At 42.8% G+C, this 17695-nt stretch overlaps 1 protein-coding gene across 3 annotated transcripts in view; it reads left to right on the top strand.

The window, feature by feature from the left end:
* The window catches only part of PBX3 (PBX homeobox 3), a 340789-nt gene extending 325765 nt beyond the window's left edge, over positions 1 to 15024 (top strand). For 2 of the 3 annotated variants that reach the window (XM_068248179.1, XM_068248180.1), the window contains one exon: positions 14381 to 15024. In XM_068248179.1, the coding sequence (XP_068104280.1) occupies positions 14381 to 14473 (93 nt within the window). In that variant the 3' untranslated portion in view covers positions 14474 to 15024. The remainder of the gene's footprint in view (positions 1 to 14380) is intronic. The other variant, XM_068248181.1, reaches the window with a different exon arrangement.
* The last annotated feature ends 2671 nt before the right edge of the window (positions 15025 to 17695 follow it).

The following is a 17695-nucleotide window of genomic DNA, read 5'->3' as shown; positions in this document are numbered from 1 at the left end:
TCTTAACACAACCACAGGTGGGGAAAAAAAGCCAATAACATAATCTTATGAAAAAGAAGCCAATCGCACCGCAGTGAATTTTTGTTTATTGTTCTGCACTTGTTCACTGCTAATGGCCCCCACAACTTGCTACAAGACGAATGCAAAGGCAGCTTGTTCTCATCCATTTAAGGCAAAGCTATCAGTCAGTGTGATACTTCTATATCAGCACACCACTGCTGTCTATAAATACCATGTCACATCAATGAAGTCAGCCACATGACAGAGGCAGCTAATCCCTGGTAAACTTTAAAGAGCACGGAAGAGCAGACATTTTGTAAGATCAGCAGCTAATAACACCCAGAGCTCTCTTCATTGAGGATGGAACAGAGGTTGTTCTCCTTTAATCGTGGGAGACAAGGAACAGAGAATAATGTAATAAGAATGTGTAAATGTCATCTGCTTTGAAAATGGCACTGTTAGGATATTGCCCTGTGGTAGCATTAAGAGATCCAACAAATGGACCGTTTTAATGGTACACCACAGTGGCATTTGAATTGTTAACTCTGAATAAAAAGTACCTGTAGTGAAAATAACATAATGAATAAAAATGCTTATTTTTTCCAATATTCATTTATAGATTATATAATCAGTGTTTGCCCATTGTAAAATCTTTTCTCTCCACGATTTACATTCTGAAGTTTATCACTGGTGATGACATATTTAGTTCTGCCAGGTGATCTGTACGGAATGTTCAATATTGAGAGTTCTGTGCACAGAGGGAGATATTGCTTGCTTGGCAGTTGGAAAAAGCAGTTATTTCCCACAATGCAACGATCTTTACAGACAGCAAACTGTCAGGACCATGGTCATGACATCACACTGTGGGAGGGGTTTCACCACAATATCAGCCACACAGACTCCCCTCCCCTTAATGGTTTATTCGTGAGAAGGCAAAGATGTCTTGTGGAAAAAGGGGGTATTAGCTATGAATTAGAATGACGTTCAATCCTTGGTGTAAGTCCCTCTTTAAAAGGTTTTCACTAATTTACTGTAAAGCTAAGTAATAATAATAATCCGAACATTTATATAGCGCTTTTCTCCTGTCGGACTCAAAGCGCTCAAGAGCTGCAGCCACTGGGACGCGCTCAGGAGGCCACCCTGCAGTGTTAGGGAGTCTTGTCTTGAACTCCTTACTGAATAGGCACTGACCTTAGCCAGGATTCAAACCCTGGTCTCCCATGTCAAAGGCAGAGCCCTTAACCAGTACTCTACAAGCTAGATCGAAGTCATCATGTGCAAATGATTCTTGGCAAATGAACTACATCTGGGAATGACGTGACAATTATTCTGAACATACTGCAAAGACACCGCACTTTTCAGACTGCAGAGGAGCAGACTGGCAATGTCCATTTAAAGCGGACCCAAACCAAACATTTATTTTTAATTCAAAATATTTAGTTGCACCACTCTGACTCATACAAAGATAAATGAATCCTCCTTCAAGCCTATGAGCATTTCAGTGCATGCTTTTCACCCTCCTCTTTTCATAACTAGGGTTACACAGGTGGCAGCCATTATCAATTCCTCCTTTGCTGGACACCACCTACTCCACCAGTTTGCCGGATTCAGTCCCGGCAATATGAAAGGAAGGGAGGGGTTCCTCCAATAAATGTAAAATATTTTATATTTGTCATCATGCAGCTAAAAAAAATGCTGCTATTTATTATTATAATTTAGAAAATAGATTTTATTTCTGAAATCTTGTATTTTTAATTTGGGTCCACTTTAAACTTCATGCAGAGAAGACGTCCTTGCGCACCATCTAATGTCATTAGTACACACAGCCACATATGAACTATAATTGCACCAAAGGCTCTGCTGGGAAAGATCATTCTTTGTGCACAAAAACCATTGTTGGACTTTACATCTGGCTGTGGATTGCCTGATGATAAGTTGTGCAGTGTGTTTCCAAAGACTTATCTAGGGTGTATACATGATCAAAGAAGCCTATTTGTACTGTGTGAATGAACCTGGAACAAGGATGCCCTTAAGCAAGTAATGTATTTGCCTGTGTACAGCCCTCTGGTTGCTTTTTGTTATTAGCATGTATTTTTTAATCTTTAAAAAAATAGTGTTATATCAGCCATCAAAATTCTGGCTAAACAATGGGCCCTGCATTTTATCTAATAGCAAAGTCTTGGCGTCCGTAGTGTCTGATTCACACACCTAAAACAAGCAAGCAGCTAATCCAGTCAGAAACATTTGATATGCACGCTTGTTCAGTGTCTATGGCTAATGGTATTAAGGTGCGTACACAGGCACTACTGTACAGAACGACGGGTCCGTCAGACCCTCCTGCTAGGCGGTCGTTCTCCCGACAGTAGTGCGTGTGTATGCGCTGTCTGCAGACTGATAAGGCTGTTTCTGAACGATCCGCTCAGCGTCCAGAAACAGCCTTATCAGTCTGCAGACAGCGTGTACAGACGCACTACTGTCGGGAGAACGACCGCTCAGCGGAAGGGTCGGACGGACCCATCGTTCTGTACAGTAGTGCCTGTGCACGCACCTTTAGAGGCAGAGGATCAGCAGAGCAGTCAGGCAACTGGTATTGTTTAAAATTATATACATTCGTCAGCCTCATTTCAGTTGTCCTTTAACCACTTGAGGACCTAGGGCTTTCTACCCCTTAAGGACCGGCCACTTTTTTTCCATTCAGACCACTGCAGCTTTCACGGTTTATTGCTCGCTCATACAACCTACCACCTAAATGAATTTTGGCTCCTTTTCTTGTCACTAATAAAGCTTTCTTTTGATGCTATTTGATTGCTCCTGCGATTTTTACTTTTTATTATATTCATCAAAAAAGACATGAATTTTGGCAAAAAAATGATTTTTTTAACTTTCTGTGCTGACATTTTTCAAATAAAGTAAAATTTCTGTATACATGCAGCGCGAAAAATGTGGACAAACATGTTTTTGATAAAAAAAAACCCATTCAGTGTATATTTATTGGTTTGGGTAAAAGTTATAGCGTTTACAAACTATGGTGCAAAAAGTGAATTTTCCCATTTTCAAGCATCTCTGACTTTTCTGACCCCCTGTCATGTTTCATGAGGGGCTAGAATTCCAGGATAGTATAAATACCCCCCAAATGACCCCATTTTGGAAAGAAGACATCCCAAAGTATTCACTGAGAGGCATAGTGAGTTCATAGAAGATATTATTTTTTGTCACAAGTAAGCGGAAAATGACACTTTGTGAGAAAAAAAAAAAAAAAAATTTCCATTTCTTCTAACTTGCGACAAAAAAAAATGAAATCTGCCACGGACTCACCATGCCCCTCTCTGAATACCTTGAAGGGTCTACTTTCCAAAATGGGATCATTTGTGGGGTGTGTTTACTGTCCTGACATTTTGGGGGGTGCTAAATTGTAAGCACCCCTGTAAAGCCTAAAGGTGCTCATTGGACTTTGGACCCCTTAGCGCAGTTAGGCTGCAAAAAAGTGCCACACATGTGGTATTGCCGTACTCAGGAGAAGTAGTATAATGTGTTTTGGGGTGTATTTTTACACATACCCATGCTGGGTGGGAGAAATATCTCTGTAAATGACAATTTGTTAATTTTTTTTACACACAATTGTCCATTTACAGAGATATTTCTCCCACTCAGCATGGGTATGTGTAAAAATACACCACAAAACACATTATACTACTTCTCCTGAGTACAGCGGTACCACATGTGTGGCACTTTTTTGCACCCTAACTGCGCTAAAGGGCCCAAAGTCCAATGAGTACCTTTAGGATTTCACAGGTCATTTTGAGAAATTTCGTTTCAAGACTACTCCTCACGGTTTAGGGCCCCTAAAATGCCAGGGCAGTATAGGAACCCCACAAATGACCCCATTTTAGAAAGAACACACCCCAAGGTATTCCGTTAGTAGTATGGCGAGTTCATAGAAGATTTTATTTTTTGTCACAAGTTAGCGGAAAATGACACTTTGTGAAAAAACACAATTAAAATCAATTTCCGCTAACTTTTGACAAAAAATAAAATCTTCTATGAACTCACCATACTCCTAACGGAATACCTTGGGGTGTCTTCTTTCTAAAATGGGGTCATTTGTGGGGTTCCTATACTGCCCTGGCATTTTAGGGGCCCTAAACCGTGAGGAGTAGTCTTGAAACGAAATTTCTCAAAATGACCTGTGAAATCCTAAAGGTACTCATTGGACTTTGGGCCCTTTAGCGCAGTTAGGGTGCAAAAAAGTGCCACACATGTGGTATCGCCATACTCGGGAGAAGTAGTACAATGTGTTTTGGGGTGTATTTTTACACATACCCATGCTGGGTGGGAGAAATACCTCTGTAAATGGACAATTGTGTGTAAAAAAATCAAAAGATTGTCATTTACAGAGGTATTTCTCCCACCCAGCATGGGTATGTGTAAAAATACACCCCAAAACACATTGTACTACTTCTCCCGAGTATGGCGATACCACATGTGTGGCACTTTTTTGCACCCTAACTGCACTAAGGGGCCCAAAGTCCAATGAGTACCTTTAGGATTTCACAGGTCATTTTTGTTTCAAGACTACTCCTCACGGTTTAGGGGCCCTAAAATGCCAGGGCAGTATAGGAACCCCACTAATGACCCCATTTTAGAAAGAAGACACCCCAAGGTATTCCGTTAGGAGTATGGTGAGTTCATAGAAGTTTTTATTTTTTTGTCACAAGTTAGCGGAAATTGATTTTAATAGTTTTTTTTCACAAAGTGTCATTTTCCGCTAACTTGTGACAAAAAATAAAATCTTCTATGAACTCACCATACTCCGTACGGAATACCTTTGGGTGTCTTCTTTCTAGAATGGGGTCATTTGTGGGGTTCCTATACTGCCCTGGCATTTTAGGGGCCCTAAACCGTGAGGAGTAGTCTTGAAACCAAATGTCGCAAAATGACCTGTGAAATCCTAAAGGTACTCATTGGACTTTGGGCCCCTTAGCGTACTTAGGGTGTAAAAAAGTGCCACACATGTGGTACCGCTGTACTCAGGAGAAGTAGTATAATGCGTTTTGGGGTGTATTTTTACACATACCCATGCTAAGTGGGAGAAATATCTCTGTAAATGACAATTGTTTGATTTTTTTACACACAATTGTCCATTTACATAGAAATTTCTCCCACCCAGCATGGGTATGTGTAAAAATACACCCCAAAACACATTATACTACTTTTCCTGAGTACGGCGGTACCACATGTGTGACACTTTTTTGCAGCCTAGGTGCGCTAAGGGGCCCAACGTCCTATTCACAGGTCATTTTGAAGCATTTGTTTTCTAGACTACTCCTCGCGGTTTAGGGCCCCTAAAATGCCAGGGCAGTATAGGAACCCCACAAGTGACCCCATTTTAGAAAGAAGACACCCCAAGGTATTCCGTTAGGTGTATGGCGAGTTCATAGAAGATTTTATTTTTTGTCACAAGTTAGTGAAAAATGACACTTTGTGAAAAAAAAAACAATTAAAATTAATTTCCGCTAACTTTTGACAAAAAATTAAATCTTCTATGAACTCGTCATACACCTAACATAATACCTTGGGGTGTCTTTTTTTTCTAAAATGGGGTCACTTGTGGGGTTCCTATACCGCCCTGGCATTTTACAGGCCCAAAACCGTGAGTAGTCTGGAAACCAAATGTCTCAAAATGACTGTTCAGGGGTATAAGCATCTGCAAATTTTGATGACAGGTGGTCTATGAGGGGGCGAATTTTGTGGAACCGGTCATAAGCAGGGTGGCCTTTTAGATGACAGGTTGTATTGGGCCTGATCTGATGGATAGGAGTGCTAGGGGGGTGACAGGAGGTGATTGATGGGTGTCTCAGGGGGTGGTTAGAGGGGAAAATAGATGCAATCCATGCACTGGGGAGGTGATCGGAAGGGGGTCTGAGGGTTTGGCCGAGTGATCAGGAGCCCACACGGGGCAAATTGGGGCCTGATCTGATGGGTAGGTGTGCTAGGGGGTGACAGGAGGTGATTGATGGGTGTCTCAAGGTGTGATTAGAGGGGGGAATGGATGCAAGCAATGCACTGGCGAGGTGATCAGGGCTGGGGTCTGAGGGCATTCTGAGGGTGTGGGCGGGTGATTGAGTGCCCTAGGGGCAGATAGGGGTCTAATCTGATAGGTAGCAGTGACAGGGGGTGATTGATGGGTAATTAGTGGGTGTTTAGGGTAGAGAATAGATGGAAACACTGCGCTTGGGTGGTGATCTGATGTCGGATCTGCGGGCGATCTATTGGTGTGGGTGGGTGATCAGTTTGCCCGCAAGGGGCAGGTTAGGGGCTGATTGATGGGTGGCAGTGACAGCGGGTGATTGATGGGTGGCAGTGACAGGGGGTGATTGATGGGTGGCAGTGACAGGGGGTGATTGATGGGTGATTGATAGGTGATTGACAGGTAATCAGTGGGTTATTACAGGGGAGAACAGATGTAAATATTGCACTGGCGAATTGATAAGGGGGGGTCTGAGGGCAATCTGAGCGTGTAGGCGGTCGATTGGGTGCCCGCAAGGGGCAGATTAGGGTCTGATCTGATAGGTAACAGTGACAGGTGGTGATAGGGAGTGATTGATGGGTGATTGATGGGTAATTAGTGGGTGTTTAGAGGAGAGAATAGATGGAAACACTGCGCTTGGGTGGTGATCTGATGTCGGATCTGCGGGCGATCTATTGGTGTGGGTGGGTGATCAGATTGCCCGCAAGGGGCAGGTTAGGGGCTGATTGTTGGGTGGCAGTGACAGGGGGTGATTGATGGGTGATAGGTGATTGGCAGGTGATTGACAGGTGATCAGTGGGTTATTACAGGGAAGGACAGATGTAATTAATGCACTGGCGAATTGATAAGGGGGGGGGGGGGTCTGAGGGCAATCTGAGCGTGTGGGCGGGTGATTGGGTGCCCGCAAGGGGCAGATTAGGGTCTGATCTGATAGGTAACAGTGACAGGGGGTGATTGATGGGTAATTAGTGGGTGTTTAGAGAAGATAACAGACGTAAACGATACATTTGGGAGGTAATCTGACGGCGGGTTTGCGGGCGATCTAATGGTGTGGGTGGGTGATCAGATTGCCCGCAAGGGGCAGGTTAGGGGCTGATTGATGGGTGGCAGTGACAGGGGGTGACAGGGGGTGATTGATGGGTGATAGGTGATTGGCAGGTGATTGACAGGTGATCAGTGGGTTATTACAGGGAAGAACAGATGTAATTAATGCACTGGTGAATTGATAAGGGGGGGTCAGAGGGCAATCTGAGCGTGTGGGCGGGTGATTGGGTGCCCGCAAGGGGCAGATTAGGGTCTGATCTGATAGGTAAAAGTGACAAGTGGTGATAGGGGGTGATTGATGGGTGATTGATGGGTAATTAGTGGGTGTTTAGAGGAGAGAATAGATGTAAACAATGGATTTGGGAGGTGATCTGATGTCGGATCTGTGGGCGATCTATTGGTGTGGGGGGGTGATCAGATTGCCCGCAAGGGGCAGGTTAGGGGCTGATTGATGGGTGGCAGTGACAGGGGGTGATTGACGGGTGATTGATGGGTGATTGACGGGTGATTGACAGGTGATTGACAGGTGATTGACAGGTGATCAGGGGGATAGATGCATACAGTAAACAGGGGGGGGTGGTCTGGGGGGGGGGGTCTGGGGAGAATCTGAGGGGTGGGGGGTGATCAGGAGGGGGCAGGGAGCGGGGGGGGGATAAAAAAAAAAATAGCGTTGACAGATAGTGACAGGGAGTGATTGATGGGTGATTAGGGGGGTGATTGGGTGCAAACAGGGGTCTGGGGGGTGGGCAGGGGGGGGTCTGATGGGTGCTGTGGGCGATCTGGGGCAGGGGGGGGAGAAATCAGTGTGTTTGGGTGCAGACTAGGGTGGCTGCAGCCTGCCCTGGTGGTCCCTCGGACACTGGGACCACCAGGGCAGGAGGCAGCCTGTATAATACACTTTGTAAACATTACAAAGTGTATTATACACTTTGTATGCGGCGATCGCGGGGTTAACATCCCGCCGGCGCTTCCGTATAGCCGGCGGGATGTTGCGGCGAGCGAGCGGTGACAGGCGCCGGCGGAGGATCGCGTCACGGATGACGCGATCGCTCCGCCCATGCCCTTAAATGGACCGCCGCCTCTGTGGGTGAGGCCGTCCTGCAGGGCTCCACTTCCCCGCCGCCCCTGTGTAGTGGGCGGTCGGGAAGTGGTTAAAGCGGGATTGTCGGTCGTAAAAACCAAGATAGATATGACAGGTTTTTTTTAGCACAGAGCTCGGTAGGGATGAAGTCTGGCAATGCATACACCATTTCAGGCAGGGAAAAAAAAAAAAAAAGAGTATCGGAAGAAATGACATCAGGATTGGCTTCAGTCAGATGCACTAAAGATGGAAACTGCCTAGAACAGTTTTCTCTTTATTTACTATATAAATTTCACTGAGATCAAAATGTGGACAATACAATGCATGTTATGTAAGTAGAACAAGTATTTATCTACTTATATATGTGTTGTTTTTTTCTTGGGATAGTATGGCTGTCCCTGCTGCTTTAAAGTGTACCTGAGATGGAGCCCCTTTAAAAATGTATACATACCTGGGGCTTCCTCCACCCCCCTCCAGCCTGATTGCTCATCGTCCTCAATTGCCTTCTCCTTCACCCGCAACTTGCCCCAGCAAAATCCTCCAGTCGGCACAGGCGGAGAACCCTCCAGACTACGTGAATGCGGCAGAAATGCAGATCGCGCATGCGCAGTTGGGCCGGGAGCGGAGGACTTTCCAGGGCCAATTGTGGACAAACGGGGAGTCGGAAGAGGACGGCGTGGGAGCGATCAGGCCTGGAGGGGGCTTGAGGAAGCCCCAGGTATGTATATTTTGTCTTAATGCGGCCATCTCAGGTTCCCTTTACGTTTGTAAGGCTGAAGACTGATTGGTTTCCATAGATTATGCCTCTCATCGGTCAGTACATAATACCAGAATACAAAGCTTCATGGACAAGATATGTTATTCCCCAGCATCCAATTGCTTATATGCACATACTTTCTATCTCCCTCTGCAGTCAGTCTCCTGCACTACATGCCACTGGGAAAATGCATCAAGCCAAAGGAGACACACAGACATACTCAATGGGTTTTAAATACCACGCCATCCAGTTGTACAGCAAAATAAACATAACAATAATTAAAATGTAAGATAACAGTAATATAAAGCTCCATCTTAATTTTGCTCAGCTTCATAAATATTTCCTTTTGGCTAAAATCGAATTGGCTACGGCAGAGCACAGAGAGCCGTGGAAAAATCAAGCTCAGAATATCTCTGTCTGCATAAACGACTGGAGTTTTATTCCCTCCCTCCAAGTGTCAGTCAATATTAACGATTCCCCCAATGATTGAAAATGTTGTGTTGTAGCTCGGAGATGGGGGGGGGGGGGAGGTGGGGGCAGCAGGCAGCTTGGGCAATCATTAAATACGCAAATCGTTTGCATTTGAAATATCAAATTAGTTCTTTTTGGGGGGTTATAAATAACTTATATTAACCCAGACGAGAAAGAAAAAAAAATGTCGGAGAAAAGGCTTTTAGTTACAGTGTTCCTTTTTCATTTAAAACATCCCGAAATGCTTCAGAGAGTTTGCAAAATCCTTATCAACATGATAAAATATGAAGCTCTTATTGCCTGCAGCATTATAGCGGACATGAATTCCATCTTTTCTGATGAGGTTTGATAAGGCGCTCTCTTATAATACAGAGCGTAATCTCAAACCACCAGAGGAAAGATTAATTTATTTGCAAAAAATAAAATAAAATAAAAAAAAATCGTGGCGGGGAGTGACGTGGGCTTTTCCAGCTGCCTTGCGTGGTAAAAAATATGACACGTTTGTTGTTTATAAATTAGAATGAAAAGCCATAAAGGACATAGGGGAAAGAGTGATAGGTATTATGAGTGATAGATATTACATATTTGGGGCCCGGCTGTCGGGAACTGAACACATCGCTATAGATCAGAGCTGTTACACATCTCCCCCGTCCCGTTCATTGGTATTAACCCTTCGGGTGCCGCAGGGCTTTCCAGGGCAAGGCGTCGGCGGATAACGCTAATGCAGACGAGGCCACTCCGCTTGCCTTGTTTTGGAGATATATGGCGACATAAATTCCATTGTGAGGCCGGGAGTACATAGAGTATTTGGGACGCATAAGGCAGGCGCGATATAAATTGGATACATTGGACAGATTTGGGGAAAGGCAGGTGTCACAATTCAGATGTTGCAACTTAAACTGTACTAGAAGAATGGCTGCTGAAATCTGTCACTGAGGACAACTCAGGCCTTCTTTGGTTGACTTTGACAGACAACGTCAGCGATTCAAGTGAAACTAAAATGCCTGTTTTATACTTGCCTTGCAAGTGTGCGTTGTGTTACTCTGTTGTGCCACAGGGTATCGCAACAACAGTGCAAGCCAAGGGGGCCTAGATCACTTACCGTGTCGCATTGTGCCTGAAGTGCTCGACCGGCCTCCGACCCGACGCACATTCAGCAGTGCAATACTGGCGAGGCGGCCGGCGCAATGCATGTAAGTCAGTCAGCGACGCAGGGATTTTCGATTTGTTGGCGGTGGTGCGCATATGCGGAATAACGTGATTGTGACGGGGAAGCCCGGTAATCCCAGTGATGTACTTCCTGTCCAGCAGGGGATACATCACTGAGCGAGGGATGTCAAGGGGCGTGCAGGCGTATGACCCTGTCAGCGCTGTCTGCTGCAGGGTCATATGAATATGCAATGCGGTGTGATGCGATGGGGGTGGATCATTGCACCGCAACGCAATGGCCAGGTGTAATACTGGCCAAAGTGAACCCGAGGTGAAAATAAACTGATGATATAAACAATTGGATTTATCCTCCTACGCCTCAAAATTATTTTTTTTTAGAGATCTCATGGTTATTTTAGGTTTGAACATTTACTAAGTAGATTTAATGTTTTATTGTCTCTTCTCAATGTTGGTCTCTCAAGAGTCCCAGGCCGATATGTAATTCACTTTTTCTCCTAGAAAATAATTTTATATCTATAGTTTAAGATAACTTTTTAGCACTCGGCAATTGAAAAGTGCTAAAAGGTAGGTAAAAAAAGTACTGTCAAAATTATTGAGTATTTTCTTGTTTGCTGGTGGCTTAACCGCTTCACCACTGAGGGATTTTACCCCTTGAACACCAGAGCAATTTTCACCTTTCAGCGCTCCATCCATTCATTCATCTATAACTTTATTATTACTTATCGCAATGAAATGAACTATATCTTGTTTTTTGCGCCACCAATTAGGCTTTCTTTAGGTGGGACATTATGCCAAGAATTATTTTATTCTTAATGTGTTTTAATGGGAAAGTGGGAAAAAATATTATTTTTCAGTTTTCGGCCATTATAGTTTTTAAATAATGCATGCTATTGTAATTAAAACCCTTGAAATGTATTTGCCCATTTGTCCCGGTATTAAAACCGTTTAAATTATGTCCCTATCACAATGTTTGGCGCCAATATTTTATTTGGAAATAAAGGTGCATTTTTTTCAGTTTCGCGTCCATCCCTAATTACAAGCCCGTAGTTTATAAAGTAACAGTGTTATACCCTCTTGACATAAATACTTAAAAAGTTCAGTCCCTAAGGTAACTATTTTGTTTATTTTTTTATTGTATTTTTTTTTTTAAATAACAAAAAAAAAAAAATTGTGGAGTGTCGGAGGTAATGAGTTAATTTATTGTGTAATACAATGTATTTGTATGTGTAAAATACTTTAGGGTGTAGTTTACTATTTGGCCACAAGATGGCCACAGTGAGTCTGTTTACATGCGACCTGTAAGCGTCCGGAAGGACGCTTACAGGAAGCAGTAGGAGGCTGGGAGAATCACAATGATCGCGCTGTTTCTAATAGAAGCAGCGGATCATTGCGGGGGCTTAGATCAACGAACGGGAATGGATTTTCCCATTCATTGATCTCCGGGCAAGCGGGCGGCAGCGCGCACGAGCGGCGGGAGCGCGGACAGCGGCGGTAGCGCAGAAGGTACGGATTTCTCCGTCCCTGGAGGTTAAAGGATGGAAAAAGGGACGGAGAAATCCGTACCGCCGGGGGTAAAGTGGTTAAAAGGCATTTTATTTATAAGGTGTGAAAATATCCCCCAGGAGAAAAAGTGAATTGTATATGGCCCCAGAGCTAAAGTATATGAATTTTTGACCTTTTTTATCTATCCATTGTGCTCAAAAGTTGTTCTCTGCCAGGAAAAGTTATTATGGCTGTAATTCCTTATCGGTGAGGGTCAAAGTACAATCTGACAAGGGTCCAACAAGAGAGAAACTGTCACTTGCATGCCTGCAACTGTCACAAGTGCAACGTGCAAGAAAGAAAAGAAAAAAAGGAACAGAGCCTAGTTATCAATATGTTTGGCACTGTACATACACGTTTATCTCATAATGACACGTCACCTCGGGTACACTTTCAATTTTCTAATCTAACATGTAGGGATTACAAACGGCTTCTGTTACTGGCTTCATACTGAACAGTTATGGGTCAACCCGACTTATGATGGATATTTCCCAGCTGAATTAACAGTTATCATGCAACATCTTCTAACTTCATTTAAACCTACCGCTCTTCTTGATGCACAAATTCATAAAACCACTGCACAGTCAGAATGTGATCAATGTTTTGGCATGGGCAGAATTATGTGTGCGCAGTACATGTGAATTAGCGCATTTGAACTGGGCATGAACACTTTGTTCACTTATGCATGCTCAGGTTGAATGCAGTCGTGCACGTGTACTGGGCGTGTGTGGTTAGGGATCTTGCTCATGCCCAGTTCTCCTAATCTCTTTAATGGCAGTCAACTCTTCAGTTTGACTTCATCAGAGCATTAAAGGCTGGGGGAACAGATTCACAGGGTCCCTGGTGCCACCACACTTTACCCCAGTCTATTTGGACAGGTAATAAAACAGGGGGCACTGTTCATATTAGATTCTGTGTCCCAGTTCAGGAACCCTTTAAAACAAGTGCATTTAAGAATAATTACAGCTTAAAGTGAACCAAGTACCATTTTTAGCACCCAGGGCATCTCAATAGCACATGAAAATATGTCTCATTATTAAAATAATCTTCCATTTTACCTTTTATTTTACATTCAAAGTTTAGCAATTACGTTTTATTAGCCTATTTCAGCAGGCCTGCCAGTCCATCCCCGGGCCCAGAGATTTCAGGAAGCTAATTGTTTTATTGTAGTCATTACCAAGAAGTAAACAATACCATTTCATCAACAGAGGGGGGGCTGGTGTTTTGGAGCAGAGCAATCAGTCTGTGAATTTTAAAGGAAAGCCAAGGTTAGAGGGATATGGAGGCTGACATGTTTATTTCCTTTTAAATAATTCACATTGCCTGGCAGTACTGCTGCTCCTCTGCCTTCATTAATTTAAGCCATAGACCCTGAACAAGCATGCAGATCAGATGTCTATGACAAATCTGACAAGATTAGCTGCATGCTTGTTTCAGGTATTTGATTTAGATATTACTTACCAGAAAGACCAGCAGGATTGTCAGGCAACTGCTATTGTTTAAAAGAAAATAAATATGACAGCTTATATAGGTCTCACACCTTGGCAAATAAATTTACCATTTACCCAGTGTTGTCTGAAGTTCATTTCAGTTTATTTTATCCCCATCAGCTTTTGGAGGCTTGCTTATGTATATTAATGGTGAGCTTGATGCTGGTCTGACTTCCAGTACGTTCACTATAAAAATTAGTAGTTGTAAGACATTCTACTAGTACCTGCTTTAGGGTATCACTCAAATCGTGCTAGACAAATCGGGTGCGACTATTGATGTCTGTATAAAATAATGGCAAGTTTTCACCAAAGTAGAAATTCGAGAACACGGCGGCACCCGATATTTACCATTTTTTTTTTCGGTTTGGTTCGGGCACCTGTGATATTCACTGTATATTGCAGGATGTTTATTTGCCATGTGCAAGGGAGTGGGTTAGGCGTCAGCATTGGGGTTTGTGCAGGGGGGGGAGGATTAAGGGTTAGGCATCAGGATCGGGGTTTGTGTGAGGGGAGGGTTAGGTTAGGCATCAAGACTGGGGATTGTGGGGGAGGAGGGTTAGGTGTCAAGACCAGGGTTTGTGCGTGTTGGGGGGGGTGTCAGGGCTAGGGTCTGTGCGGGCAATACTGCAGGTATGTAATTGCAATTACTCTTCAAGTTGTAGACGATGATTGGGTTTGTTTAGTGCTGGTTCACGAAACCTAAAATTGCTATTGTAAAAACACTCCTGCACAACTTTTGAATAAATGCACTTACTCAAAATTGACATAAACTTAATTTCCTGTTCCCTTTTCTCTAGGCTAATGGAGGGTGGCATGAGGCAGCAACCCCTTCCTCCGTCACATCCCCCACAGAAGGGCCCGGCAGTGTGAACTCTGATACCTCTAACTGAGTGACCCATGCTCCAGCTGTATGTGTGCATTTCAGCTGCCTGGACAGAGCTTCCTCTACGACAAGGCATCATCTTAGGTCTTTATTGAACACTTCGTAAAGCAGAGTCTCATCTCTGCGGAAGAAGACTCTTGTGTACAGATAAACCTTCTTCTCCAGCCTGGTGGCGCTGCTTTGCCTGTTTTAAATAAGGACCTACAACAGCCTCATTGTACAAGCCAGCTGAGACAAGCTGCTGGATTTCAGTATGTCTTTTTTTTGTTTGTTTTTTGCTAAATCACCACTTTCAAAGCACTTTATCTAATTGGGCCAAGATCTGAGTTAGAATCTGCGAAACGATCTCAACGTCCCATTGGCACTTTTTAATAAACGGCTAAACTCAAGAAATAAACTAGCAGCTTTAAGAAGAAACATTTGCATGTCTGCCCAGAAACTGTTGGGTCATCGCGAAAAGAGACATTTTACAATCTCCAGACCTCGTCCAGCTGATAACATTTCCTTTTCTTATTTTTTGTTCTGAATGAAACATTAAAAGCACTATCGATCCGTGAAGATGCATCCACTTTTACAGGGAAAAAAAAAACGTACATTTTATGCAGTAAATCAATCACTTTAGAAACTGGACTCATTCATTAAGCCCTGCTTACATGTAGATGATTGTTTATGTTGTCATTGATCTACGTTAGCGCTTATCTTTCCCCTGTGCCCCAAACCTTTTGGTTACACGACATTGTCAGTGATATCTGCCATCGGTGAGATGGTTCGTGATGACTTGACACCTTCACGAAGACCATCATTTTAAGGGGTCAATAAACCTAACAAACCAGGAGGCTAGACAACCACATCTAGAAATCTTATTCATATTTAAGTAAAACTGAAGTGAGAAAAAACAAGTAAAATACTTACCTTTGGAGAGAGAAGGTGCTGGATCCTTGTGTCCCCCAGTGCTCCCAATGATGAGCAGCTCCGTGCTGCGTGCACCCAGGCGTGCTTGCGCATGTGCACTATGGAGTAGCCCGTCTTTGGAAGCACTGGGGAACACAAGTGCTCCTGAATGTTTTTGAGGGCTCCCGGAGGCAGCAAATTTAAACATGGGACAGTACTAGAATGGAGGGACCGAAAGAGTACAAGGAAGGCTCTATAGCCTTCCCACTCCATAGGTATCTCATGTTTTTTCTCATCGCTACAGATAAGCTTTAAAACTATCAGGTAGTCTTCACATCCAAAGTTAATCCACAATAAAAATTTTGGCCATGGGGAGTGGCATTTTCTACTCTCAGCTTATTTACTGTCTAGTACTCCACATGAAGAACCCAGCAATCAGCTGTCCTTAGCCAACAATGGTGGACATTGAAAATAAACTATTTTCTATTGCTTCAATAGAAAATGACTATTTGTCTCACATGGGAAATGTTACGTTAGCAACTATGTGTTTGTTAGGTTTATTGACCCCCTCCCCCATCCAAAACTAAAAGAATGATTTGTGTTTTGACCCGATTTGTGTGTGTAATACCCCAGTATTTTATACAGTGTGCTGACTAAGAACAAACATACAATGGGAAGTCATCCCAGCCCATTCCTATGAACCAAAGAAATGGGAAAAGATAACAGGATGGGATGTAGGGATTCTTTCTGAAGGAAAGCCTTTAAATTAATCTTTAAGTGAAGGATTATTTAGCTTTTTGATCTTTATTCTTATTTTTGAATTATGTAAGATTTAAATGTGAACTTTATGGTCACCTCTGCCATCCTGAGTGGGTTTGAAAGATGGACAATGAGAGGCTAGTAGTTCTGGCTTGTTTGCCAATTGTATGAGGCTTGGATCTGGTCCAATCAAATTTAGCAGGAAGTGTATTTGCTCTGTTCTAAGCTACAATTTGCATGCCATCCCAGATTTCTTAATGTCTCAATTGACCATATGTAGTGGGGTAAAGTGAAAGAAAAACAGAGTATAATATGGCTCACACCTGTGTTACTGTTCCTGTAATCAAAAGGCTACATTTATATTCTCGTCTGAGTGTAAAATTACTGCAATGTAACACACCAGAACTAAAGGTGGCCAAACACGATACCGTTTTTTATATTTATTTTCAATTTGAGAAATACATTTTTTGTGATTGATTTTAACATTTGAAAAAGCTGACCAATGTGTATCACATATGTATTCAGAATTATGAAAAAAAAAACAGGATTCAAAAAATTCCTTGGATCTATAAGCCAATAAATTGACAATCTATTCGATACAATTAAATCTTCTAAAAAAAATATTGTACAGAAATTTCCTCCACTCCCAATCAAGTTTTATCGGAATATAAAAATGAGAAATTAAATAAGAAAAAAAGAACTTTCAATTTTTCTGTACAGCCATTTACTTTTATTGAATTGTAAAATCAGATCTTTTTATTGTATCGTGTGTTGCCACCTCCAGTCTGAGTAGACCAGCATTGTGGACCAGTGAAACGATTGATTGCTCTAGTAAAACTAGGTCTTGGGGTGATGTTCAGATGGGCTTATAGGAGTGGGGAGAGCAACTGACTTAAACTTGACTGGGGACACGGACTTGCAACTGTCAGCTTGTGACTATACAGTGTTTGTGTGCATCATAAGGGCTTAATAATATGTTACTTATTTTGGCAGGTTAACACTTTAGTACTTTAGCTGATGATTTCACTGTTTGGCATTAGTTGTGCTTTACTGTATATGTTATGGTGGCCACTAATGATCCAATATTTTTCATCCAATCTTACCAAATCTATGTAGTAAAAGGGTAAATTAAGTGAATATACTGAATGCATACTTCAGGCAGTTACCTTATATTACATAGAAATGGTAAGATTGGATGAAAAAGATTGGATCATTAGTGGCCACCTTAAGTCTCAGAAATATCTGTGGTATGCTTTTTAACGCAGTCACAAAGTCCTTATTGGAGCTAGAAATTACTATAAGGCCTCTTGCCCACTACATGCGATTCCGATTTTTTATCTGATCCGATTTTGGATTCCGATTAAAAAACGTACTGCAAGCTGCTAGGATTTTGAATCGGAATCCAAAATCGGACGTATAAAAAAATCGGAATCGCATGTAGCATGCAAGAGGACTAATACTTAAAACTATAGGCAGCAGGGACTAAGTCACACAGGTGAATAATATTAACACTCAACACCACCCTCTACTTAGTATGGCTGAGCTGACATAAAAGAAAGTGTATAGTGTTTTTAAAGAC

Source organism: Hyperolius riggenbachi, chromosome 8 (assembly GCF_040937935.1).
Source record: "Hyperolius riggenbachi isolate aHypRig1 chromosome 8, aHypRig1.pri, whole genome shotgun sequence".
Classification (NCBI taxonomy): Eukaryota; Metazoa; Chordata; class Amphibia; order Anura; family Hyperoliidae; genus Hyperolius; species Hyperolius riggenbachi.
The sequence above is the reverse complement of the archived record's forward strand: the minus strand, read 5'-3'. Positions and strand labels throughout refer to the sequence as shown.